General features: G+C 36.6%; 1 protein-coding gene across 8 annotated transcripts in view; it reads right to left on the bottom strand.

Annotated features, from left to right (window-relative positions):
* The window catches only part of HDAC9 (histone deacetylase 9), a 741,574-nt gene that overhangs the window by 385,351 nt on the left and 329,989 nt on the right, over nucleotides 1–26,234 (bottom strand). For 4 of the 8 annotated variants that reach the window (XM_032592422.1, XM_030308055.2, XM_030308057.2 and 1 more), the window contains exons 7-9: nucleotides 14,524–14,655; nucleotides 11,017–11,132; nucleotides 572–694 (exon numbers count right to left, since the gene is read on the bottom strand). In XM_032592422.1, the coding sequence (XP_032448313.1) occupies nucleotides 572–694; nucleotides 11,017–11,132; nucleotides 14,524–14,655 (371 nt within the window). The remainder of the gene's footprint in view (nucleotides 1–571; nucleotides 695–11,016; nucleotides 11,133–14,523; nucleotides 14,656–26,234) is intronic. The other 4 variants (XM_030308059.2, XM_030308061.2, XM_030308058.2 and 1 more) reach the window with 1 other exon arrangement.

The following is a 26,234-nucleotide window of genomic DNA, read 5'->3' as shown; positions in this document are numbered from 1 at the left end:
ACTCTGAATCTCCTGGGAAGAATTTAATATTGCTCACAGAGAGGTTTTCCAGATATGTCCCTTAGTATGACAGAGTCAGTAACTTAAATTTTGAAAATAAAGTCATTCACAAAATAAATTCTATAAACCTATGCTGCCTGCCTTAGAAGCTACAGCTCTCAACACAGGCCTGGGTTGAGTCCTACATATGTTACTTAATGGCTCTGTGATCTTGGGATTTTAAATATTCCAAATCTCAGCTTCTTCTTCTGTAAAACTGTGGCCTGTAATCTCTGTTTCATGGAATGGCTGTGTGGAGCTACTAAAATAATATGTCTGGAGAGTACTTTCTTTTTTAAAAGCTATAAAGCATTATACAAATGTTAGTTATTATTTTTATAAATATTATTATGTGAACCAGTATAATTCTTTAATTTGAAATGAAACTGAATGTCTCTGCACAACTCAGAGTGAAGTGGATGAATTCTCTGAGAAATGAACTCTACCAAGTTTCCCTGAAGTGTAAATATACAAGAAATGAAAGAGAGCTCCCCTATGAAAATATCACTTGGGCTGCTGTGTAATGACTTACATTGAGCTGGGCTGGCACTGCTGGAAGTCCCAAGGTAATGTTGGGCAAAGAGGGAGAGGTATACAGACTTAGCAGGTTCATGGAATCTTCGTGAATTAGAATGCGTTGCTGTGAAACCATATGCTGTTAACAACAACAAAAAAAAAGAAAAGAAAAAGAAAAAGAAAAAGAAAAAGAAAAAGGAGTCTCAAAACATTATTATGTCATAAATTTTACTGTAAAATGTTCACATTTTGGAAAATATATTTTATATTATCATGATTAATCAAAATGTTTATTTTGATTTCTGTATCACAAGTTCTATGTGCAAATTAAAATTCTCTTCATTAGAAATCACCACAAAATCTGAAGAGCTTCTGTGTTCATTGTGCAAAATTCACTTCCAAAATTCTACCTTTATGGACCATAATCAGCATGTCTGTTCTCAATTGGTGAAGTATAACAATTAAATTGAGTAATTCTTATGAGTGTATTTTTTGTATTACTGAGTAATGATATGTATATAATGTTGCTATAATCATTATCTTTATATGGATTAAACATCATTTTACTGATGGGAAAACTCACACAAGAAAATCTTAGATTAGATATCACCATACAGGACTTCTATAATTAATAATATCTTTCTTAAGTATAAAATTTATGAATAGACAATTCTGTGTGGTGTATGTTTAGATTATTCATATTCAGTAGCTAAGGTAAATGTTAAAATATTACGAGTTCCCTGTGCCACAAAAGGCTTCATTTACACTGAAAATACCTTGAATGTTTTCGCATCACAGTCCTTTTTACAACAAATACCTTTTTTTAATCCAATACTAAGAGTCATGTTTTCCCACATGTGGCCCAATATGGTTGCTTGAATTACATTTTCTGTTTAACTCTTGCTTCCCTCCCAGAACTCTTATACAATAAGAGTTACAAAGGTCTTATTAGACTAAGGAACTCTGGCCTGATATGGTCCCCAAGGGAACAACATCCCTGAAAAAGAATACTCCATGTAACAGTATGACACAGTGACTGCTTTCTTCCCAAACAAAAAGCATATGGGACTCCAATAATAGACCACCTCCAAGAGGGATATTGCACACACGGGCTTTGACTAAAGTAAATATAATAACTTGTCAAGCATGTTTGGGGGAGCTGTAGATTTTCCCCTGGACAAACCTGGGATATCAATTAACTGGGGAAAATATCATGTGCTAATACAATGCAACCTCAGAATGTCACTGAAGAGTGATGCGCCACCAAAACACAGGATGTTATTCCAAAACATCACCTCAGTCATAGGTTTGTTTGGAGATGAGTCGTAGCCTTAACATAATAAGAGCAGAAGGTTAAATGTAGAGTTTTTTTCATTGCAACCGGGAATTCCAAGCTAACTCAGATTTTATTTTTTTCTCACAAGGACAAGGCAGATATTTGTGCATGAAAATCAAGAGGTATATTGAAAGTTTTAACAATACATTGCTTTTATATGCAACCCTTTACAGAACTAAAGTTGTCTAAAATGCCACAGCATGAAGACTGCAGGAAAAGATCTGATCATTACAATGTGTGAGATTGCAATTTTGCATTAGGAGCTCTAAGTAGCAGTTGCATATTTGCTCTAATTAAAAAGGCAAGCTTTTATTTTGCTTACATTAATATGCTTTTAATATTAATTTTTAGTTTGGAATATATGCTTGAATAAGAACAAAACGAATGCGTGAGGAAGCAAAAATATTTTAACTGGCTTATTAGTTGCAAGCAGTAATTTATAATAAAATGATATTTCATTCACTTATGTTTTCATAGAAGATAAATAAATGTGGAAAAGCAAGCACCTTAAATCATGTACAATATGCATTCCAGATTGTATCTGTTTATCTCACAACTGAGAGTTGACATGCACTGTGGGAATGGCACCAAAGACACCACAGGCTACACTAATGAGTTCATCTTTGTTTCACAGAATGAACTTCTGTGATATCTTTCCACCTCATCCCAGGAAGCAAACCTATGCTAAAGTAAGAAAAATACTTCTTCTTGGATGTAATAATGGCAGCAGCGGACCAGCTGCTCACATGGGCTTTGACTAAAGTGAAGACAACTGAGAAAATTCTCACTATGGGATTAAACTCTTGAAGTTTCATGTCAAAATCGAGTGTCTCCATTTCTTATGACAGTGTACTGCTTTTCAACACCTACCATGTGCCAACCTCTGGGCTAGGGACTTTTTTGGACATTAACCTATTTTTCATAGGCACTCTGTAGCTATCATTATGCTTCAGTTATGGATAAAGAAACGGAGTGATTTGCTCAATTCTGGTCCCCAGTGAGATCAGGAACATAACTTTTAAACTGATCAAGGCTATATGATTTGTTGTCAGGTACTGCTATAGAAGCTATATCTCACTGGGCCACCATTACTGAAGGATATGGGAACCATAAAAAAAAAAGTATGGACATGGGGGACACTTTAAAAAAGAAGAGGAAGCAAAATCTGGTCCTGAGGCTGATGGAAAAGAATAAATATGTGCAACTGGGAACCAGCTGACCTGGACATGAGAAGAAAGTGAAAGCCCTGGTGACTTTACAGACATGAGGGTGCTCAAGTCATGGAGACCATTCTTGAGGAAACAAAGAAAGTCGTGAGTCCCCCATGTTCACTAGGTATATAGCTGGTTCTTCCCACAGAGACTACTTGGTATAGTATATCACAGAACTGCAGGGATTTAGACATTACTTAGTTCATCTCCTTCAATTACAAGATAAGGTATCAGGCAGAGAATTTACATGGAATGGCTAGAATCACAAATAACTTCACAGACCTGAAAAAATGTTTTCCTCAAATTATCTTCTTTAAATACAACTTTCCTCGATACAGCTTTTTGATCAACACAGTCTGTCTGTTCCAGGTTAGTGAGTCTTAGGAAAAACCTAGAGTTGTATTCTATCTACACAGCTAAAAGAGGGCAGACACACTTGAAAGCCAGCCAAAGACGTGGTGAGAGGTACCAATTCACTGAGACAGTGAAGGTTCCTGACCAGTATTCTTACAAGGCTGGAAGGTTACTCCACCTTAGCATTGTGGTGAGATCACAAGCATTTTCAGGCAAAGCCATGATTTTTCCAGGAAGCAATTTTGAAACCGATCCAGCCCTTAAATCAGAGCTGTGCTAAAATGCCATTTTCCATCTTAGAACATGGGGAAGATGGTTTTAATGTAAAAAAAAAAATTCAGAACTAGAAAGCATTCCTGTAGTAAGATAAAATGGAAATATTAAATGTATAAGTGACCACCTTTTAATACTTACAAAACAATTAACAAATAACAATGCAGTTAGATTAACAGTGTGGCACTGTGCTATGCTAGTTAGGTGCACAGAAAAATAGAAAACTAACTAATGACCTGTGAAAACTATGATAATTATAGTAGGGTTAAATCACTTCAATGGCACAGAGCAGGGTGTCAGTTTTATACGAGGCTTTGATTGGTAGCTAGGAGCATGTGACCGGAAAGAGCATAATGTTGAGAAGAGGGATATGACTGAGTCAGGTGTTGAGGCAGGGAAGGCTTACTCACATCTTAATAATGACCCTCAAAATTTTTTTTCTCACCATAATAGCAATTGGAAGCCTATCTTATGGATAATCTTTGCAATCCAGATGAATAAAATATACTGAAAAATTATATGTCTCTCAACAGAGCTATTAATTTTGCCATTGAAATCAGAAACCTGTTAGTTTCAATGAAAAGACTCAAAATCTCTTACAAAAGGAACATGGGCAAAAATTAGAAAAATACAAAATCTCAGAATGTCATAGGAATTGAGACAGGTAAAAACCATTACACATTGCTGGTGGGACTGTAGACTGGTATAGCAATTCTAATGAGTAATTCATAAAAATAAACTAAAATAATTACACTATACGCTGTGACCCTAAAATTATTCTGCTGGGAATTATATCTTCAAGAAATTCTCTCATTAATCTCTCACTTATCATCATTTAGGATGATGTCCACTGAAGTATGAAGTTTATTGAAGCAGTTTTTGGTGGTGAGTGAGAACTGGAGTCTATTGGGACATCCTGCTGGAGAACAGGTAGATAAAATGGAGCACTGCCCACCAGGGATTGTTACAGTGATTAAAAGCGAACTATTAGGTATATGCATCCGTAATGACATGACTAGATCTAAGAACATATACTTAGTGATAAAAATAAGAAATGGAATGAGGTTGATAACACCATGCTATTTACACTCACTAAAATTTTGGGGCACAAAGCAGAAAATACAAATGATGTAAGAGCCCATGCAAACAAAAAATACAGGAGAGAATGACTGCCTATGGGGGCAAGGGAAATGGAAGTGGGGATAGGAGATACAGAGGAAGGAAGGAAGGAAGGAAGGAAGGAAGGAAGGAAGGAAGGAAGGAAGGAAGGAATGGAAAGTAGGGAGGGATGGAGGAAGGGAGGGAGGAAGGGCAATACTTTTCTGACTCTTAAGACAAAGAAGTCAACAGATGATCTTTGATTGAAAACTAGTTATATAAATAATCACCTACTTCTTAAGAAGCTCCTAGAGAAAGTGGGTGTAGAATTTTAAATTTACTACATGGTCAAAATTACCTACAATATACATGAGCATCAGATAGGGAATGTAAGTCTCTGCAGAGTCTTGGTGAGGAGTAGTCTGGACTGGTGAAAATAAGTGTGGCCCCAGTGTCTTACATTTGAGCTCCATCACTCACTGGCTTAGGACTGGGCAGCTAACCACCTTTCCCTGGACATCAGATCCTTTGGCATGAGACAGAAGTACCTCTGACTGGCATGATCTGGTAATATCTACGTGTAGTAGAATGGCATGCAGGAAGACATGCTTGTGAACCTCAGTCTGCTTTAGCTTTAAAAGGTCCCAGATCCCCAAATTAGACTATCTGAAAGAGAGCCACATTAAAAAAGATGGGACGCTTGGGTGGCTCAGTCAGTTAAGCACCCGACTCTTGATTTCGGCTCAGGTCATGATCTCAGGGTTAGCAAGCTTGAGCCCCGCATTGGACTCCATGCTGACAGTGTGGAGACTGTTCAGGATTCTTTCTCTCTCTCTCTCTCTCTCTCTCTCTCTCTCTCTCTCTCTCTCTCTCTCTCTCTCTCTCTGTCTCTCTCTCTCTCTCTCCCTCTTTCTCTCTCTCTGCCCCTTCCCTTGCTCGCACGCTCGGTCTCAAAACAAGCAAATAAACAAACAAACAAAAAACAACAAAAAAACCCAAACCAAATATATATATATATATCTTAATCATTTAATACTTACTTGTAGTTTTCACCGTAATTTTTTCAACAGTATTTATTTTCTATTGTCCTTTCAGATGGCAGATAGAAAATTAAAATCTCCATGTGATGAAGAAAGTTTTTAGAAATCTAAATCTCTAAGCTTTTACGTTTACTGGACATCCAAAAATGTACTACTATAAAATGATATGGAGACAAAAAATATTATCATTCACCTGGGCTTCCTTTGCATTTAAAAGGCACTGCTGAAGTTCTCGTTAAATGTCTTGCTTTACAATATTGACTCACGTTATTCCTACTAAATGATTCTTTTGTCACATCAGCCTCTTTTCCCCAAAGATGGGGGGAAAGTGTTTTATCTTCTGCCATCGAAATCCATACCTCTGCACCCACTCAGGAGGAAGCATAACATTTACAGCAAATGTCACAACAACCATGATGAAACAACAGGCAGAGGAGTCATGTGAGATTGGGGCAAACACAATAAGTGACATTTCAGATGATTTTAGAGTACTTAACCTTATTATTAGAATCCTTTTTAAAAAATCGTTTGAATCTGCTGGAAAAAAAATTATTTAAAAAATAGCACAGCAGAGCCAGACACTAATGTTCAAATAGAAATAAACCAGCTGCTTGGCTACTGTTAACAGAGCTATCAAATAAATCTACAGACTCTAAAATAATGGTGTTGATATTCACGGAAACATTTGAACCCGCAGGCCCACAGTATTAACAATAAAGTAACTAGATAGGTAAAGACATTTCTGACTAGAGCTGGAAATAGAAACTCTTGAGGTTTCAGCTCCCCAACCAAGTTTACAAATGAGTAAAACAAGTAGCTCCAACAAGCCGAGTTCAGGAGTGAGCATATGCAAGAAATAGAAGAAATGGAACAGAAGTGGTCAGAGCAGATGGAGACTCACTCTCACATGTGATTTGCTGGCTTGAAGACAAACATGCTAATGAGTTTTCCCTACTAGGAGTCAGTACTGATAACAACAACAAAAAATGAACTCCTTTCACACTTCACAATTCACTACCCACCTTCCTAACACCGATCCCTCACAACAAAGTTGTTGGAGTAGGCATGACTACCTTTCACTAGATAAAGAATCTGAGGTCAGGGCAAGTTTAGCGACTTAACCAATGATGACAAAGTAGTCGGTTTTGGAGCCAGGTTCCTGTGGAGCCTGTCGAATGGAAGACCCATACTTTCGAATTGGCTGTGCTGTTTCCTTAGCGGGGACTTATGAGTAAATTCTCCTCCTACTTCTGTCTTAACCTCCATCTAAATTATGCAGGACATGTGAATTTACAAGAGAAAAATTTTCCTTTTGTCTAAGCCTCAAGATCAGCCCGAGATACAGCGTTACTTTCCTGTTTCCTAAGTAAATCCTGTAGAGTAGATCCCGTTCATTTACACGGGCTGTGAAAGAATTAGGTGGCATGCTTTTATACTTACAGGTCACAGAATAAAGGTTCATTCAAATGTACACCGTTGAACTATTTTAAAATGAAAACTCACCTGTGCTGTTTAACCAAAGATGGTAAAATCAGCCTGTTTTGCAAATGGTGAACCAAGCAATCGGCTTGGCTTTTCAAAGTGTAGTTGATGTGTATTTTTCATACCTTAAAAATATTTCTATTGATATGAAATTACACACTATTGTTAATCTTGGAAGATTTCTGTAAAAATCATACTAAACCCAAAATGATTGTTAATCAAGAATTGCTGAAAATATTTGTTTTCCTCTTTTTCTAGTGTAGGTGGAAGCATTTTGTGTAACACAGCTAGGATATTAATTTGTGGAGAGTTTCCATCTGAGTTCTGCTCTTTACCTCTCCAGTATGAATTATATTACAGACCTCTGTAAGTACAACACAGCAGAAAACCACATGTTAGCCATCAGGGTTGAATTTTTTGTTTTGGGCCACGGAGAGGCTACCCATCAGTGCATAAAGGTCTGCCCACCTGGCCTTTTGGATCATAGTTCAGGCACACAATTAATTCATTATGAAGTAAGTCACTGCTTGCTTTTGAACTAGTCTTTCCAGCTTTGGAGGTGAATGTCCTGTCACTGACCTGAAGAAAAACCTCTACTCTTTCAAACTCCATTAAATCACATTTCCTTCTGTTTTTTTTTTTAATGGTGGGGGTGGAAGGAAAGGTTTGTAACAGAATACGTTCTATAAGTAGCTGAAAAGTGAGGGCACTCTAAACAGATATTTGTGACAATAAAGGCTTTAGGAATATAAAAGAGATTAAGACAGTATAAACAAATTTCTTTAATTGTCATTCTTCAATGTATATTATTTTGAAATTTAAATATAGGGTTGCATAATTTGGGACACTCAATTTAATTTAATAGGTCATAAAAAGTTTGAAGAGAAAATCTCACCAAAATTTTCCATTTACTTCCAATCTCACAATTATATATTTTTTGGTTGTTCTTTTATGGTGTACTAAGTACTGTGTGTATATATATATATATACACACACACACACACACACAATACTTAGAGGAATGAGGAAGATACATATATTCTTTCATTATATATATATATATATATATATATATATATATATATATATGGATGCATATACATATATTCTCTCATTATACATATATTATAATTATATATATATATATTATATATATAGTTAGTAACAAACCATGTCTCTCCCCATACTCCCCACCTTCCCCCCTCCAGAGAAATAACCATCATGCTAAATTGTGTGTTTATCACACCATTAAGCTGTGTAAAATACACTTTCGCTGCATATACTTTCCCAATCAAGATACTGTACTGCTGTTTCTGAACCTAATAAAATACTCTCATGCTGTAAGTGGTCTTCTGCACCTTTTAGCACTAACAATGCATTTCTAAGAATCATACATGCTGTTTAATGTAGTATAGTGTGTCATTATTTTTTTGAAGGGCACAAAATTCATCCAGAGCCAATTTAGAATCCAGACCCTTTAGTGCTGAGAATCACATTCCTCAAATTTAAAAAGGAAATGGAAATCTAAGGCTTTTAGAAATATCTGTGACCAAGTTGTTCTTTTCCTAGAAAGTGATTAAAGGGTCACAGAAAACTGACCAATATTGAGATATAAATGCATTAAAACAAATACAATACCTCAGCCAATAGTTCAAGAATCCCACTTATATCTATGATAACAAACACATGTGAAGAACTTATTCTATCTGGTATCACATTTTAGAAAGGAAAATGAAAAAAAGAAAGAGGGACAGCAGGATGGTGAGACACAAGAATAGATGAAGAATCTGGAGATAATGTCAAGGCCTGAATTGTTATTCTTCAGATAGCTTCCAGGTAATCATAAGCAAGAGAGATTCTATCTCTTCTGCCCATTTTCCTTGGAAAACTGAGAGAAATTTTTGAAATCTAGAATGCAGGTGTATTCCTCTAGAGAAGATATATATTTGCTTTTCCAGACACGTAGGGGCCCTAACAAATCCGGGGCACTTTAAACCAAATTAACAGTTTGAGGTTATATACATTTGGGATACAACTCCATGCAAGTACTAGCTTCTGGTGAAAACTTCTCAGGGAGAAATTCTGTCCCTGTATCCAGACACTTCTGGTGGCAGGGGTGAGGAGCTCACCAACATAGCATAGATACGGACTTTTGAAATTCCAGCTTAATATTTCATGTTAGATTATCCTCCTTGGTCAGTATTGAGGTTTGCGTTCTTTCTCTTGAGTTTTGTGAGGCCCTAAAAACCAAAACTCAAAACTGAAGTATACAAATGTCCTCAGAGCAAAAGTGACTTCACTGGTTTCAATCCTTTGCTTATTAGGCATAACCTCTGGTTTTCTGCCTTCAATTATATTGTAGCCTGATTTTACAATTTATAAATAATGTGTGATAAGTATATGGGTGTGTGTGCGTGTGTGTGTGTGTGTGTGTGTGTGTGTATGTGTGTATGAAATTACAAAGACACAGATATTGGCATAATGTACTGAAGACATTTCTATCAGTCAGGCTAACTATCCAAAATCAACTGGGTTGTCTCAGGAAATAGCAAAGAGAGTTCCCTATAAGTGTTTTAGTGGAAGTTTGATAATCACACATCAGGAAATATACATGATCCAAGAATCTGATATTTGATCAGTCTCTTTCAGCCCTCAGTTACCATGACTCTTAGAAAATACAAGGGAAGAAACATGTTACAGTTATATATGAGATGTTACTGTACAGCCTTCCCTGCATGGAGCAATTCATGGTAAGGAGGAATTATAATAACAGAAAAGAAAAATCAAGAGTTTCAGTCAATTGATGGGGTTTGCTTTGATGGTGCAGAGCCTGCTTGGGATTCTCTCCGTCTCTTTTCTCTCTGCCCCTCCCCTGCTTGTGTGTGCTATTTCTCTTCCTCTGAAATAAATAAATAAACTTAAAAAAATTGATAGTGTCCTCAAAACAGCCTATTTCATAAGAATGGCTATTAATAGACAGTTGCCTTTGCTTAGCCTAATGCCAAAACTACATAGAAAAATTCTTGTTGACTCACAATTTTATTTTCCTCTATTTTTACATCATTGGTTTCAATAAATTATGTGTTGAAAAATGTTATTAGGGTTGACTGCATGAATTCAGATCAATTTCCTTTAATATTTCATTCGTCAAAAACAGAGTTCATATCTTATTCATCTTTATATTCCCATTCCCAGGAAAAATGGCTGGCACTTAGTAGGTCCTCAGTAAATGTTTGCTCAGTCGAGCCCTATGTTCCTCAGCTGGAATACTCCTTCTTTTTTTCATCACTCACCAGGGAGAACAAACCTACTATGACAGGCTGTTCTACTGAGAGATTTTCATAAGGATGTTTTTGCGTATTTATGGGTCTACCCCCATCAGAATAAAAACAAACATAATAGTACTGAGCTGCACAACTGCTAGGCAGTGTATACTCAGCATCACTAAAAGGTTTTTTTGAGGATTACATTTCAACATTTTCAAACCCTGATTGTCATCCAAACTTTGTAAATAAGATCAAGTTTATTCAATTCCATATATTATAAGCCTACAGAAAAATAACTAAGAACAGGTGGCTTTAAAGTTCAGTTCAGAAATCTCACTTTGTTTTACAAGGCTCATCAAGGATCTAATTTTTAAAAGAACCAAGATAATTAAGAACCTTACCTCAGCATGAGGAGTAGGTGGCAAAACTGAAGTCTCATTTTCAGTAACGTTACCGGTTGGCCCATTGTTTGGTGAGCTGGGGCCAGACCCTGGAGAGCTGCTACTGACTGAGGATTCTGAAAAACATTGTGAAACACAAACAGATTCATGAAAAACATACAAAGATGAGCTTTAGTTATACTCTAAGTAACATACAGCACAGAACACTCTTTTCCTTCCCTATGGGAATGACAAGCACCATTTTAGTACGTTAAAAAAAAAAAAAAAACAAAACCAAAAAAACTGTGGAAACTTTTGAAACATTTCTGAATTTTCATACCACTTTTCTCCCTTTGTTTTCACTGTTAAAAATACAACCCAGTACTCAATAGTTTCTAGAAAAGTAAGGATATCCACTTAGAGATCATTATAGAAGTTTTTGATGAAAAAAAAAATAAAGAAGTTCTTTGGAATAAATTCTGAAACACATCTTTCTCACTGCCTTTCTGTCTATATATTTTGCTTACATTTTGATTAATCTGCTCTTTATCTTTGATTCTTTCTTATTTGCTGTTTTTTGTTTTTAATTTTTTTTAACATTTATTTATTTTTGAGAGACAAAGAGAGGCAGAGTATGAGCAGGGGAGGGGCAGAGAGAGAGGGAGACACAGAATTTGAAGCAGGTTGTAGGCTCTGAGCTGTCAGCACAGAGCCCGACGCGGAGCTCGAACTCACGAACTGTGAGATCATGACCTGAGCCGAAGTTGGTCGCTCAACTGACTGAGCCACCCAGGCACCCCTTTGCTGTTCTTTTAATGAGAAAAATACACATTAAAAAAATACTTCAAGGAGCTTTGTCTCCCCTAGACTCCTAGTTCTTGTCCTTCCTTGTGTGACTACTGTTTTCTCATTAATGTCTCATTTTCATATCCTGTCTTTAAAAACAAAAACCAAAAAGTTATTTTCTTATATCTGCCTTGTCATTTTAAACCTATATTATTTATATCTTGTGTGTGATATTCAGACCGAAGTATTTCCTTATTTAGAAATCACTGCCATGAGCACTAGAACTCAAGGCAGCAAACAAATGCTGCTACAAGATTCTACAACATTGTACTGGATGAGCTCTGGAAGGGGAGGCAGCAACTGATTTTTTGGGATCACTGAGAAAGTCTCAGAAAATAAGTGATATTGCACCTGGTGCTTGAAGAGAAGTGGTTCATGATAAGCAGGCAATGGAAAAGAAGGGAGTGGAGGAGAAGGCATCGCAGGCATGGGGATGTGCCAAGGCTTAGAATTTTAAAATAACATGGCTTTGGTGGAAAAGGGGCAGAAAACTCTGGAATTTAAAAAAGAGGGAGATGGCAAGTCATTCCCATGTCAATTATTGGGAGGAAAGGGGGCATAGGTTTGGAAACAGCATGCACTTGAACCTGTGTCATGGGGAAGACAGATGTACAGATGTGAGAACAGCAACGTCAATTTAACTGCTATGATGCTATGAAGTCTCTGCCTAGATAGTAAAAGTAATTAGTATTAAGTTCCAAACACAGCTCATCCCAGTTACATGAAAGCTGGCAGAATAAGGGGGAGGAGTACAGGTGTCTAAAGCTGTCTGTCTGGTAGTCCAGATCCCCCAAAGACATTTAGAATAAGTACAACATACTAGTTTAAAAAAAATCTACCAAAGTGTCCACAAGTCCTAGCTCACTGAGCAGAAATGTGTGTCTAAAAAACATACAAGTCTCTCTTTGAAAACACATTATTTCCTCAGATGAAAGGGGCAGTCATTATCTCACAAAATTAGGGAGGGAGAAATATGGTATTTCAAAAAAAAAAAAAAGAATGAAAGAAACTTGAGCAAAACTCCAGCAAATCATAACCCCTTTAAGTTAGAATTAATCATTATCCAGATTGGTATTGAGCAAAACTCTGCTGCAATATGGCAAGTTACTATGGGGGAAAAGTTACAATCAAGAAAAGATCGTAAATAGAAAAGAACTTTGGGTTATATAAATATTACCTTAGAGAATCAGATTCTAAAGCGAAAACAAACAAAAAAAGCAAAGCAATGTATATGTTTTTCTTGTTTCTTCAGGTTTTCCTGTTATGAGGTAGCATATTCTCTCCAATTAGAAAAATCACTCATATCTACTTGCATTAGACAATGATATTTTCATCTTCTTTACATTCATGAAAACAGATTCACTCCCCAACACCCCAAACCCACTAAGTCCCTCTATTATAAAAACTTAATTAAGATTTTTATTTACGTAAGTACAAATATGCATTCTGAAAAAGAAAGTCTGTAGCGCCGAATTTAGAACTGTCCAAATTAGTGATGATATTTGATATTAAAAATAAGTATAAACTTTACTATTTATTTATTTAACAGGTCTTATCTGTCAAGAAAAAGTTTCCAATAATACTTTATTTGGATACACATATTAATCTATCAGGATTGCATAGGAGATGACTCATCTTTTTTTTCCTAAATAACCTGCCAAACTACCAAGTCACATTAGTATTCTGTATTTTTCACCTCCACCACCTTTGCCCTATTGTCTCCCCAAACTGCACACTATGATGGCCACAGGAGATACAGACATTTTTAAAAATTATTATCCTTACCTGCTAAGGATAAGATCTGATCTTAGAGGAATAATAGCAACTGACTAGATTGGTATAACCATGGAAAAAAATGGTTGCAAATGACCACTTCTTTATTGATGCAACTGAAGGAAATGACCAGATACAACGCATAGCTCCAAGTAGGTACTCAGTAAACAGTAGTCCATACTATTACTTTGGCTAGCCTTTTTGGTTCTCATATCCCTAGGTCCTCTCTAATTTCAGACCAGGTACAACTGGGACTAGAAAGCTTTGTAAGACATCAGGTTGAATTTCCTAACCTGTTCACCCCACCACTAACCAGGCAGCTAAAAAAATAAGAACTCTTCCATTTGAGACTAGTGAAAATGACAGTTTCTTTCCCTTCCTAAAAGGCAATATATCCCCCTCCTGCCATAAGTCCCAGTTCACTAGTAAACACATAAAGTCATTTATGAGTTCTGTAAATTTGTTGAAAAGTCAAGGTTTTGCTGTTCCACATAGTTTAATTTTCCCAGATGCATTTTGTACATTCATGTCTGAGTATGGGGGAAGTGTTCTTCTTGGACCTCCCTCTGCTCATTTCTGATCAAATTTCATTAAAAGTTATATTCTTCTAGTTGGCATTCCTAAAATGGACTGCCTGTTTCTGAAAAGATTAAGGTGAGCTTTGGCATTCCCTAGTAACGCCTAGATTGACACATAGTTCTGTTTTTCATTCATTTCCTATTTAACACAGTTGGTGAATGCATGGCAGGGTTTACTGAACTACTTGTGAGTTTTCAATATAATTTCCTTTCAAGAAATGTTTCTCCTCAAAATAACTTTAATATGCAACAGCCATGTTTATTCTAAACTATTTATTTTCATTCCTCCTACCAGCATTTTTTAGTGTATGTCTGCCCAGTCCTCAATTACCTGTCACCTCAAACATTCGCTTCTTGAATGAAGTGACAACATTTCCATCCTTCCGCCTGAGTAAGGGGCTGCTTCTCCTCTCTGCCACTTTCTGTTTTAACCTGGACCGCACCTTCAAGTTGGGCTCAGAGGCTGGGGATTGAGACAAAGAAAATAGATAAAAATTAAAAAATAGAGAGCCAGCTGCTCCTGTGTATAAAAAACGGCTCACCCTTTTCTTGGTTCCTTCTCATCTCGAATTAAAATTCCAACCATGTAAAATAAGGCATTAACTCTAAATGAATGAAACAGACAAATATAGTAATTATTTTTATGAAATGTGCAAAATGTTTTCCTACTTCTCTAAATATGAAGTGAAAAAAGAGTAAAAATATAAAGTTTTCTACTTATTTTATCTGACAGAATTGGGATTGCTGGGAGGTTTAATCATTAAATATGTTTGGGTCAGAGTAAGATTTATTATACGTCATTGTCAGCTCTTTTAATTCTCCCAAGGGTGAAACGCAATACCACAAAAACAGTACCCTGATGTGATTTTAGAGACTCTGGCCTGACTTCTGGTAATAAGAAGACACCTCTGTAGCATATAATTTATGTCTAATTCTGATTCCTGGAATATTTCTTTGTTGGTAGTTTCTAACCTGATACCCTGAGAAAATATACTTGGTATATTAACACCAAACCAAGAAGAATCATTATGAATAAAACTTTCTACACATTTAGTATACAATCAAATAGAAAGAAAGGGTGGCCAAGCCTTAGATTTGAAAGTTCCGAGTTGGGTTATATGTTCCAAAGTACAAATGCACATTATACATTAGTATACATACATTAGTATTTCTGTGGTTAAACTATTCTAGGTAGTGATGTTCTCTAATTTAGTAATTATATATTAGGCTTCTACGTAATTATACTCTAGAAGAATGGGAACACTGGATTGAGCCCCTATGTAGTACAAGTCAGTGATGGTAACGAAAATGGTGATGACGTTGACGATGACAGTTATGAAAAGAGTGTTTCCAACGACAACTAACATTCATGTAATGATTCCCATGTTCACTACTGTTGTAAACCCTTTGTTAATATTAACTTGTTTAACCATGAGAAAAAATCTATATGGGACAGATTCTATTTATACCTTGTTTAGATTAATGAGGCAACGAACACAGAGAGGGTAAGTAACTTGCCCAAGGTCTCAGAGGTAAAAAGGGATGACACCATGATCTGTACCTAGATAATCTAGATCAAGTCTATTCTTCTAAATACCAAAATATTTCTGCTCCACCCTTCCTTGTATATGAACATGATAACAATTATAAACCTTTTCCCAAAGCATTACTAATCACCTGCGTTAGATATGATGGTATCATGCAGCTAGAGTTTTCGGTGAGTGAAATGTTTTCTTTGAAGGAATTTTATATTTTTGCCTGACTGCAAAGTGTGTCAAAGTAAAACTTAACAATCTTTTCTCTCTTATCCCTCTTTATTATTGATTTGTTTTTATGTTTAGACTTCAAATATCTGCATGTTCATTTTGTCCTTTTGTTTTCTGTTTCCCTTCTCTGCAGCTTGACATTGGATGAAGAACCCCTACATTTTAGCTTTACTTGGAATGAGCTTATGAAATAGGAACTTGAAAGAAATATCCAGTTATAAAAATAAAACAAGTTAATTTTTTTTGTGTTATATACCTGATTTTATGGCCGAAAACCCTGAAAAGGTAGAGATGGGTGGCTTGAAAGTTTTGCAAAAGTAGAAAATGAAAAAGGGGGTAGGCAGAGAGCAGGACTGAGAACAAGAAGCTCAGTGTGGGAGCCCTGATATGTACCATTTCCTGGGGCCCCCACCTTGAGGCAAAGAAGGTAAACAGTTTGGGTAAAGGATTAAGGTTCTTCCAGACCTTCCAGGAGTTGTCAGTCCACTTTATCTTAGTGGAGAAGTCTGAATTTGAATTACTAGCATCTGATTCAACCAGGATTAAGGGAGAAAATAAAACTGTATTCACTTAGATATGTTTCCCTGTACATGTTTATTTTTAAATTCCTTTAAAACACCAATTGTTGTCTCTAAAAAGCTGTAAGTTAATAAATATATTCATCTGAAACCTAGAAAGGAAGAAATGAGGAATCTCTATGTACTAACTCTTATTGCTTTCCACTGTGGCCTTGCTTATAACCTGAAGACAAAAAAATTACAGATTCTCAGACTTTGATCTAGACACGCCTTGATGATGAAATCTAAGTATAAAATGCTACCGATTGACTGGCTCTCCAGGGGAAGACTATCAGTTGATTAATCACTTTAAAGGATGGAGTAGGAAATGCACTATGTTTTCAGTGAGAAGAGGTGAAGTCCACTTCCCAGCTATGGGATATTCAGTAAGACTCCAGTACTCTCTGAGCCTGGCTCTTCATTTCTGAGACATAAAAATCTAATACTTCCTTTATTTTAGAGCTATGGCCACCTGATTAGATACCTGAAAATAACTGTGAAGATCTAGATGAATGCAAGGGAAGGAAAGGTTTATGGAACTTTCATTACTGCTACTCCTGCCAAGGATGGCAGGAATGACCCAGTCAGAACTGGGTCCCCACTCTCCTGATTTTCAGTCCAGCCCCCTTCTCTCTCCTAACACACTGCACCAGTTGGGGCCGAGTTTCTGCAATCAAGACTAAAATGTGCCAAAAAGCTTGGAAAAACAGCACATGCCATTTAAACATTCTACATGAAACCTAGAATTCCGTAAGCTTTTCAGGGAAAAGAAAATGATTTGTCAGGTCAGCACATAGCTTTAATTCCTATGTTTGTTTCAGAGTGGGCTGGATATACAGTTCTAAAATTTCTTTCAAAGGTCGACACAAAAAAAAATGCACACCAGACTAGGAATGAGAACTGGGTTCTGGTCTTGTAGCTATCAGCTACTAAAATCAATAACCTTGAATAATTCCTAGTCTCTGAATGTCAGCTCATTTATGCAAATCAGCTATAGATTACTAGTAGGGCATGGAGTACATTGGCTTTGGGTGAATTACTTTGTATCTTTAAACCTCAGTTTTTCATGTTAAAATGGGGACAGTTTTTTTTTCCCCTCCATGTGCCCCAATAGACTCCATTTTACATCTTTGTCTGAGCCCATAAGGCTGAGTACTGGGGTTGCCTCACTCTAGTCCTTTGCTGGTTTTATTTCCTTTGGGCTCATCTACGGGTAGGACTGGTTAGTGATAAAGGATTAAGGAGGAGGGAGGGGCCAGGGTATCCTCTGCTCTCTCTGCCTCAGTGTTGCATCACTGGCTAGAGTTTTGTTTCTGATTTCATCTCCCTCGAGAGGCTTCTGCTCCATGGTTCCAGCTTTCCCAGCACTCCAGAAACATTATTTCCTCTCCTTGCTTTTTCAACCCTAGGGGTGGGAATCGTTTCTTGCTGCTATTTTCTGGGTGCCTCAACATCCCTAAGCAGTTGTAAAGTACTCCTTTCATAAAAGTCTGTGACCAATATTGTGAACGTTCTGTTTCCTACCAAGACTCTGATTAACCAAGTCCCACGTACTCTGCCAAGTTTTTGTAGAATTAAATTAAATCATGCTCAGTAAAGGATAAACCAGTGCTTCTCAGTCAGGGAAGATGTAAACACCATGGGACAATTGGTAATGTGTGGAGATATTTTTGATGGTCAGTATGGAGTATAGCTGTTGGGAATCTAGTGGGTAGAAGCCAGAGATGCTGCTAAACATCCTACAATGTACAGGACAGATCCCAGAACGAAGAGTTATCTGGACTCAAATGTCTATACTGCCAAGTGTGAGAAACCCTGGGGTAAGAATCTGTAAATGGCAGTTGTTAATGACTATGCTACACTGCGATGATCAAAGGAGATAATACTATCTGTTAGACCTTCTCAAAGAGGATGTGGAAGAGTAAGAAAAGATCATTAGAAATCAGGGAGTACTATACATCACTTGAAAATAATCAAGTGTTTAGTATATTTTTATACTTAGAAATTTATTTCAAAACATTTTTAATATCACTGGTATTTCTATAGAAAGCAAAACAAGTCAACTTCATGTAGAAAGATGTAATTCTCAATTTTTGGTAGGATACTACTTGAAGCATTGTGATATTTTTATCTTTATCAGCTGAGGACATAATTTTTAGTTTTTTTGTTTTTTTTTTATAGTTTATTTTTTTGAGACAGAGAGACAGAGAGAGAGAGAGAGAGAGAGAGCGCCAGTTGGGGAGGGGCAGAGAGAGAGGGAGACTTAGAATCCAAAGCAGGCTCCATGCCGACAGCAGAGAGCCTGATGAGGCTCCTGGGGCTTGTGGGGCTCATACTTAAGAACCGAACCTTCAGATCATGACCTGAGCTGAAGTCAGAAGCTTAACTGACTGAGCCACCCAGGCGCCCCAAGGACATAGCTTTTTAAAAACTAGGAATCACTGATATTCAGTAAGTGCAACATACATTTATTTTTTCAAAATATACAATACACTGGGGTGTCCTGGGTGGCTTATCGGTTAAGGGTCCAACTTCAGCCCCAGATCACGATCTCATGGTTTGAGAGTTCGAGCTTACTTCAGATCCTCTGTCCCTCGCCCCCACCTCTCTGCCTCTCCCTGACTTGTGCACGTGTGTACATGTGTGTCCACACGCTCTCTCTCTCTTAAAAATAAATATTAGAAAATATACACAACGTAAAACTTTTCTAAATAAAGGTCCATATGCACTAGTGCTAGTAAAAACTTTCATCTGTATTTCAATACTCATTTTGAGTCACCAGAGTCACCAAAGACATTAGTATCTCAGTGGTGAGGATGAAGGATGAAATGATAGATAACCATCATTTAGTCACTGCAATGCTTTATAAGCTCACTCCTCACATTTCAGAAGCCCACACACCAAAGCTCAGCATGATATATACCCAAGGCGTAGAATTAATGATCTATTGTGCTGACTCAGTTTGCAGTTAGAGTTAATTCCATTTTTAATGCTCTGGTCTCCCCAAAGGCTGAAGATTTCCATTCCAGTGACTTGCTAATGGGATGCTAATCCTCAAGAGCCCAGAAAGAGATCACTAACTGGGGAGACATTCTGCTTGTATCTCAATGTATTTCATGCCTAGTTGCACTAATTGCCTTTCTATTTTTACCCCATACCCATCACTCTCTACATCTCAATTAATCACAGAAACAGAAGGCAAGCTTTTTAGTGTGTGTGCCCATCTGAATGCATGTGTCTGCTGAGAAGAAAACCTTGCATGAAAAATTGATTAACATTATTTAAATGAAAACAATCAATATTAAAATAAAGAGGACAGACCTAAAACCTTTTATTCTTTTCACTTAAAAGAAATTAAAAAGGGAACAAAATGAAACAGAAAACATGTGCAAGATGCTTCATGAGTTAAATGTATTTCAAATCTTTCTTTTCATACATGGTGCGGAATGAACTTAGGGGTGGCAGGGTTTGAGAACAAACAACGGGAAAGAAAGAGTAAAGCTAGGCAGCAGAAGCACAGCTTAAAAAATCAGGATTCCAATAGTAACTGACAAAGCCCAGACTTGTCATTTCACTACAGCTTGTTTTATGTGAGTGTGAGGGTGTCATTTTTGCACACTTACACACACATACAGACATGGAAAGTATTTTTTGCAGAAGCAAAGAGGTCTCAAACAGAAAAAGATCAGACTCAGATTTTACTGCTAACTTTTCATGTACCAGTTGCAACCATGGGTGAGTTCTCTGATCTCCGTGAATCATTTTAATATCTACTACAGAGTAGTAATGATGCCTACCGTACATCATGGTGGATGATTAAAGGGGTGGAATAGAGTACATAGCTCAACTGGCTGGCTGTCACAAAAAAAGTTGTTCAACTGACAGATGTTGAATAAATGAATGTTTAATGTAGTCTATATGTAAGACTAAGAGAAACTTAAAATAAAAAAGTAGAAGGATAGAGAGCTACAACTGGTTTACTGCCTTTGCCTATTGCAATGTTACCTATAAAAACAACAAAAATAGTAATTATCCCTTTTCTGATCTTTTACTCAGTATATTTAAATCCATTTTTTTGGGGGGCACCTGGGCGGCTCAGTCAGTTGGGTATCCGACTTTGGCTCAGGTCATGATCTCACGGCTGGTGAGTTCGAGCCACGCATCAGGCTCTGTGCTGACAGCTCAGAGCCTGGAGCCTGCTTCAGATTCTGTGTCTCCCTCTCTCTCTGACCCTCCCCTGCTTGTGCTGTCTCTCTCTCAAAAATGAATAAAGATTTAAAAAAATAAATAAAATAAAATCAATTTTTTGTTGGTAATTGACTACATATTTTTTCAATATTTTTACTTACCTGTTTATAATTTCTTTTTTTTTCATTTTTTAATGTTTATTTTACTTTTTAGAGAGAGAAAAAGAGGGGGGGGAGAGAGAGAAAAAAGTATGAGTGGGGGAGGGGCAGAGAGAGAGGGAGACACAGAATCTGAAGCAGGCTGCAGACTCTGAGCTGTCAGCACAGAGCCTGATGCAGGAGGGCTCGAACTCATGGACCGTGAGATCATGACCTGAGCTGAACCCGGACGCTCAACCGACTGAGCCACCCCGGCGCCCCTATAATTTCTACTTTATTTAGTTTCTGTCTTAAATACATCACCATCTACTAAGAATGATGCTTACTGTGTGCACTTTGTCCTTATTCCCTTTTAATCCTAAATTATGAACATTCTTTACACCAATAATTTAGACAAAAATTCAATACCACGTATCATGGTATACAGATGTTCTTCATTCTCATTTGAAATGATCATAAGGATAAAAGGAAGAAATTTCCATTGAGTAATGGCCAATAATACCATTAATTAAGAGCGCCTGGGTGGTTCAGCCGGTTAAGCACCCAACTCTTGATTTCAGTTCAGGTCATGATCTCACGGGGCTTTGCAATGACAGCACGGAGCCTGCTTGAGATTCTCTCCACCCCCCCCTCCCCCGTCCCCCACTTGTGCACACCCTCTCTCTCCAAATAAATAAATGTTTAAAAAACAATACTATTTAGATAATAATTATCAATCAAAATTTAGTACTAGATTAATATATGTCTTTATACTAATGAATATTTGAGATATTCAACAATTTTACCTGCACTGCATGTTTAGCACTGAAATCACAAGTGAAGGTGAGACTTCTGTTGCCAACTTCAGATTCCTTCCCTGGCATTGTCACTCTTCCCTGCTGTACTAGATCTGTGTACTTGTTCACCCAGCCTCTCTCTCTGCTGGATTTCTCTTGCTCTCTCCCACCCACAGGGCTACCTTAGGAGCTGCCATATTCTAATACTCTGTCACTTGGAACCAAGGACATAAAAGCTATCATTCATTCACTCTCTTCTGAATGTCCTTTAGGAAGATTAGGTTTCCTGCCTGAGTCACTTCTCCCTTTCAGGGTAGCAGTGTAGGAATCCATTCCATGTGAACTGTTCAATTAAGTAATCATTCCAATTATGAAAAGATACTTTGGGGACATAGAAAATTCTCTAATCTAGTTTATCTGAAGATCTAGGTTACTCTAATTAAAACTTTTCATAATTAGACAAAGGCTATGTATTTGCAAAGTCAGCATTCAGAATAATACTACAACTCTAACACAACTTATATTTTTGGCTCAAATAATACAGATTTTTAATGTTATGAGTCAGATTTTGTACATTTTTATGTCAGGAGCAAAGTTTCTAATCTAACTCTTTCTAACTGTAACCATTTAATGATATATAATTCATTCATATGAGTTTTAAAAAAAACATTTCTTTGGTAATTTTAACTTCTAATAACTAGCCACACTTACGGTAATTTATGAATGCAATTCCCTGAAGAAATTATAATACTATTCTTTTTGATTCAGAAATATTATTGTCAACATCTATCCATCTTCTTATTGGGAATATACCAAATATATCTGTTTATTAAAAAGGATTATTCTCTTTCAAAAAGCATATTGGTATATGTTATGCACATTAGTCAATTTGCAGTGTGGTCTTGTGAAGTGTTTATTTTATAACATTTATTGCTGTCTTCTGATTATATAAGTCATACATGTTCAATATTTTTAGAAATGGGGCAAATTGAGTTTTGCCTGCTAATATGTTTCTTTTGTGTTTTGTATATAAAAATATTTGAAAATGAGAATCAAATTATATTTATGATGGCATACTGTTTGTTCACTTAATAACGCATTACAAGTCTTTTCACAGGCAATTATATATTCTTTAAAATAATTCCATTTATTCTGCTTTTCACTCAAAAATCTATTATGAATCTTTCCCCAAGTAGCTATGTATTCTTTTAAAAACACATTATAAGGGTGTACCATATGTTAGGTAGTCACATTCACATGTGAGTATGCGATATTTTGTTTAAACATTTGATAACTGGATGTTTAGGTGATCTACAGTGTTGCTTGGAAAGACTGCACCAGTGGCACGCATTATTGTGAACCTACTTGTGAACGCACTTGTGAGTATTTCCTTCCATCAGTGTAAACAGGAATTTAATTCTTAGGTTCCTTACAATTGAAAATAACAACACTGGGCGCCTGGGTGGCTCAGTCTGTTAAGCGTCCGACTTCAGTTCAGATCATGATCTCACGGCTCCTAAGTTTGAGCCCTGCGTCGGGCTCTGTGCTGACAGCATGCAGCCTGGAGCCTGCTTTGGATTCTGCATCTCCCTCTCTCTCTTTGCCCCTCCCCATTTGTGTTCTGTCTCTGTCTCTCTCTCAAAAATAAGTAGACATTTTTTTTTAAAAAAAGGAAGAAAGCAACAACAACCTTATTATTATAAAAATTATCAATGGGCATACAGGGCAAAGAGTATTATTAAGTCCTACGAAGCAGCTCAGAGAAGTTGGAAAAACATATGGAGGTCCTGGTAACAGGAATGTGGTCCAGGATGGGGAGATTGTTAGCCCTGAATGGGCATTTTCCCATAGCACTCATAGATGCTTCATATTGTCAGCCAGAGCAGGCATTCTAAAACTCAAAGGCCCAGGACAAGACACTCAGTTTCTTCTTCTATCTAAGAGCAGTACTCTGTACTGAATACTGTACCCTTTTTTACACCAGTGTTTCTTCTGAGTGCCTGGTGCTTACCTGGCTTCGTTAGCACTTAGTGGAAATGAATGAATAAATGAATACAAAACTTGCTACTCAATGTTAGATTTAAGAAAAAAAATACTAGGACAAACAAAGGAGAAAATAACAATTTTCCTTGAATTTTTAGGACATTTAAAGTACAAATTCCCATTTTTAAGGAATAAGATAAGATACTTTAATCAAACAATATGATTCTGGACAAAAACAAATTATAATTTATACAATATTTCATCACTTTTTTATAGTTAAAATGAAAACTTTCTATTTAGTTGGTTCCATTGTTTAATGTCATTTAATTAAGATTCTATTGAGTAACAAAACTGATAACATAGGCTGCAAGTTCCATGAGGGCTGGGAATGGGTACAGTTATGTTTCCATTGCTTATTCAGTACTTATGCAATACCTACTACATAGAGTAAATCTGTAAGTTATTTATTGAATAAATGAATGAATCAATGAATGTGAAAAAGTGTGTGTTAAACACTGAGGCAACTGCCTCATCAATAAAATAGAAAGCCTTTTTCTCCTAGGTACTCAAGGTCTAACAAAAATGAATGACAGACTGTGATCAATGCCATGCTATAAGTATAAGCAGGTTGTGGCTGTAAGGCACAGAGGGGGAAATCCTGGGGGCTGAGTGAGATACTGACAGGCCGACCTGGGAGGAAAGTACAATTCTATATGGAGAAAACAACCTTGTCCAGGGGAAGGTGCTGGCAAATTCAAGGAATGAATATTGAGTATGCTAACACATTGAGAAAGGGATACTAAATGGAAAATAAGGCTTCAAAAAAATATCAAGCAAAATTTAGCTAAATTATGCAATACTAAGAGAGGATATTTGATGTATATCTTCAAACTCTCTTCCTTTCTTCTTAGCAGACAAGTGTGCATCTTTCCCATTCAAACAAAAATAAGCCCTCCTAAGATATAAATTATTAGCTACTATCTGTAGTTATACTTTAATTCACAGTCAAGCTTTTTTTTTTAAGTAGCCTTGAACTTGCCACCACCACTTCCTAACCTCAAACCACTGCAATATGGCTCTAACCTTCGCTGTTTCACTGAAATTACTCCACCACACATAGTGCTCAGAACAGTAGATGTCATAATTTTGTGTCTATTCTCAGTACTTAGCAACTACACAGACTCATGGTAAGTCTCAATAAGCAGTTACTAAACGAATAAATGCATGCTTACACATATTCAAGCACGAAAGGAAACTTAATTAAAGGTTGGGTTTCAAATGTTGTTGAGAAGCAAAGTAGATGAACTTCAACTTTTCTAATTCCTAAAAATTTCTTGATGTTCAGTGTTATGGCAAGAAGTCTTATAGATCAGATGTGGAATGCAGAAGGAATTTCATTTTTCTGGCAAGCACGAAAAATAACATGTTTTGGATTCCAGGAAATCATATCCCCTAAGTCTAGAATACCTTCATATTTATCTAGACATGTATCTAGAATACTTCCTTTTATACATTTTAATATTTTAAGTATAAGATATTTACCTAAATAAGGACAAATTCTGAAAATCCATACTTTGAAAATACAGTAAAATGTTGAATTATCACTTCATTGAAATAAACTAGATTAAGGGCATATCAGTCTTCTTCAATCCAGTTTCTAAAATCTATTAAGACATTTTTTAACACGTATTTTTGAGAGAGAGAGAGAGAGAGAGAGAGAGCACACAAGCAGGGATAGGGCAGAGAGAGGGAGACACAAAATCCAAAGCAGGCTCCAGGCTCTGAGCTATTGGCACAGAGCCCGACGCAGGGCTCGAACCCATGAGCAGTGAGATCATGACCTGAGCTGAAGTTGGATGCTCAACTAACTGAGCAACTCAGGCGTCCCTCTAAAATGTATGTTTTAACCCACAGCCTAAAGGTTTATAATAAAGTCTTACTTCTAACTAGTATTTTACAACTTAAATAATATGCTACTTTGGGGGTTATCTGAATTTATAGACATATTTATATCTTTTTAAAATAAAAGTCCTCTTTAGTTCTAAAATTCCACACTTATAAATAAAAATTCAGAATACATTACTTAATCATGCTAATAATATTTCAGGAATGAACGAATTCCTGTCTATGCATGAAAGAAATTATGCCATGATGTACTTTACAGTTTTATTTACTTCCCTTATTAGATGTATCCTTTATATACTCTTTCAAATAGAAATGTCATGAAGAATAGTTTTATTTGTGATGTAAAACTTTTTAACACTTTCTACCCAGATACTTCATAAGAGCTATAGGTATAAACATAGATGTGAATTGATTTCATGACAGAGGGAGGGCCATCTGAATGGGTGAGATCTGCATAGGGACAGCCCAGTATTTGATAGGGACACAATTTCTCCCAGAAAACAAGCACACAGTCAGGATTGTATGGTCCAGAAAATTAACACCTATCACCTAATAACTCTCTGGGTATCACCATAAATCTAACCTTATTTGTGCTCTCAGCATGAACCTTACTTGGTCACATTAATAAGAGTCTGGCACTGATTCCCAGTCTTGATTCTGCCACTGTGGTATGATTTGGGTAAAATACTATTCAATGTCTCTATGCCTC

This window comes from Lynx canadensis, chromosome A2, assembly GCF_007474595.2.
Source record: "Lynx canadensis isolate LIC74 chromosome A2, mLynCan4.pri.v2, whole genome shotgun sequence".
NCBI lineage: Eukaryota > Metazoa > Chordata > Mammalia > Carnivora > Felidae > Lynx > Lynx canadensis.
This window is presented reverse-complemented; position numbering and strand designations above follow the sequence as displayed.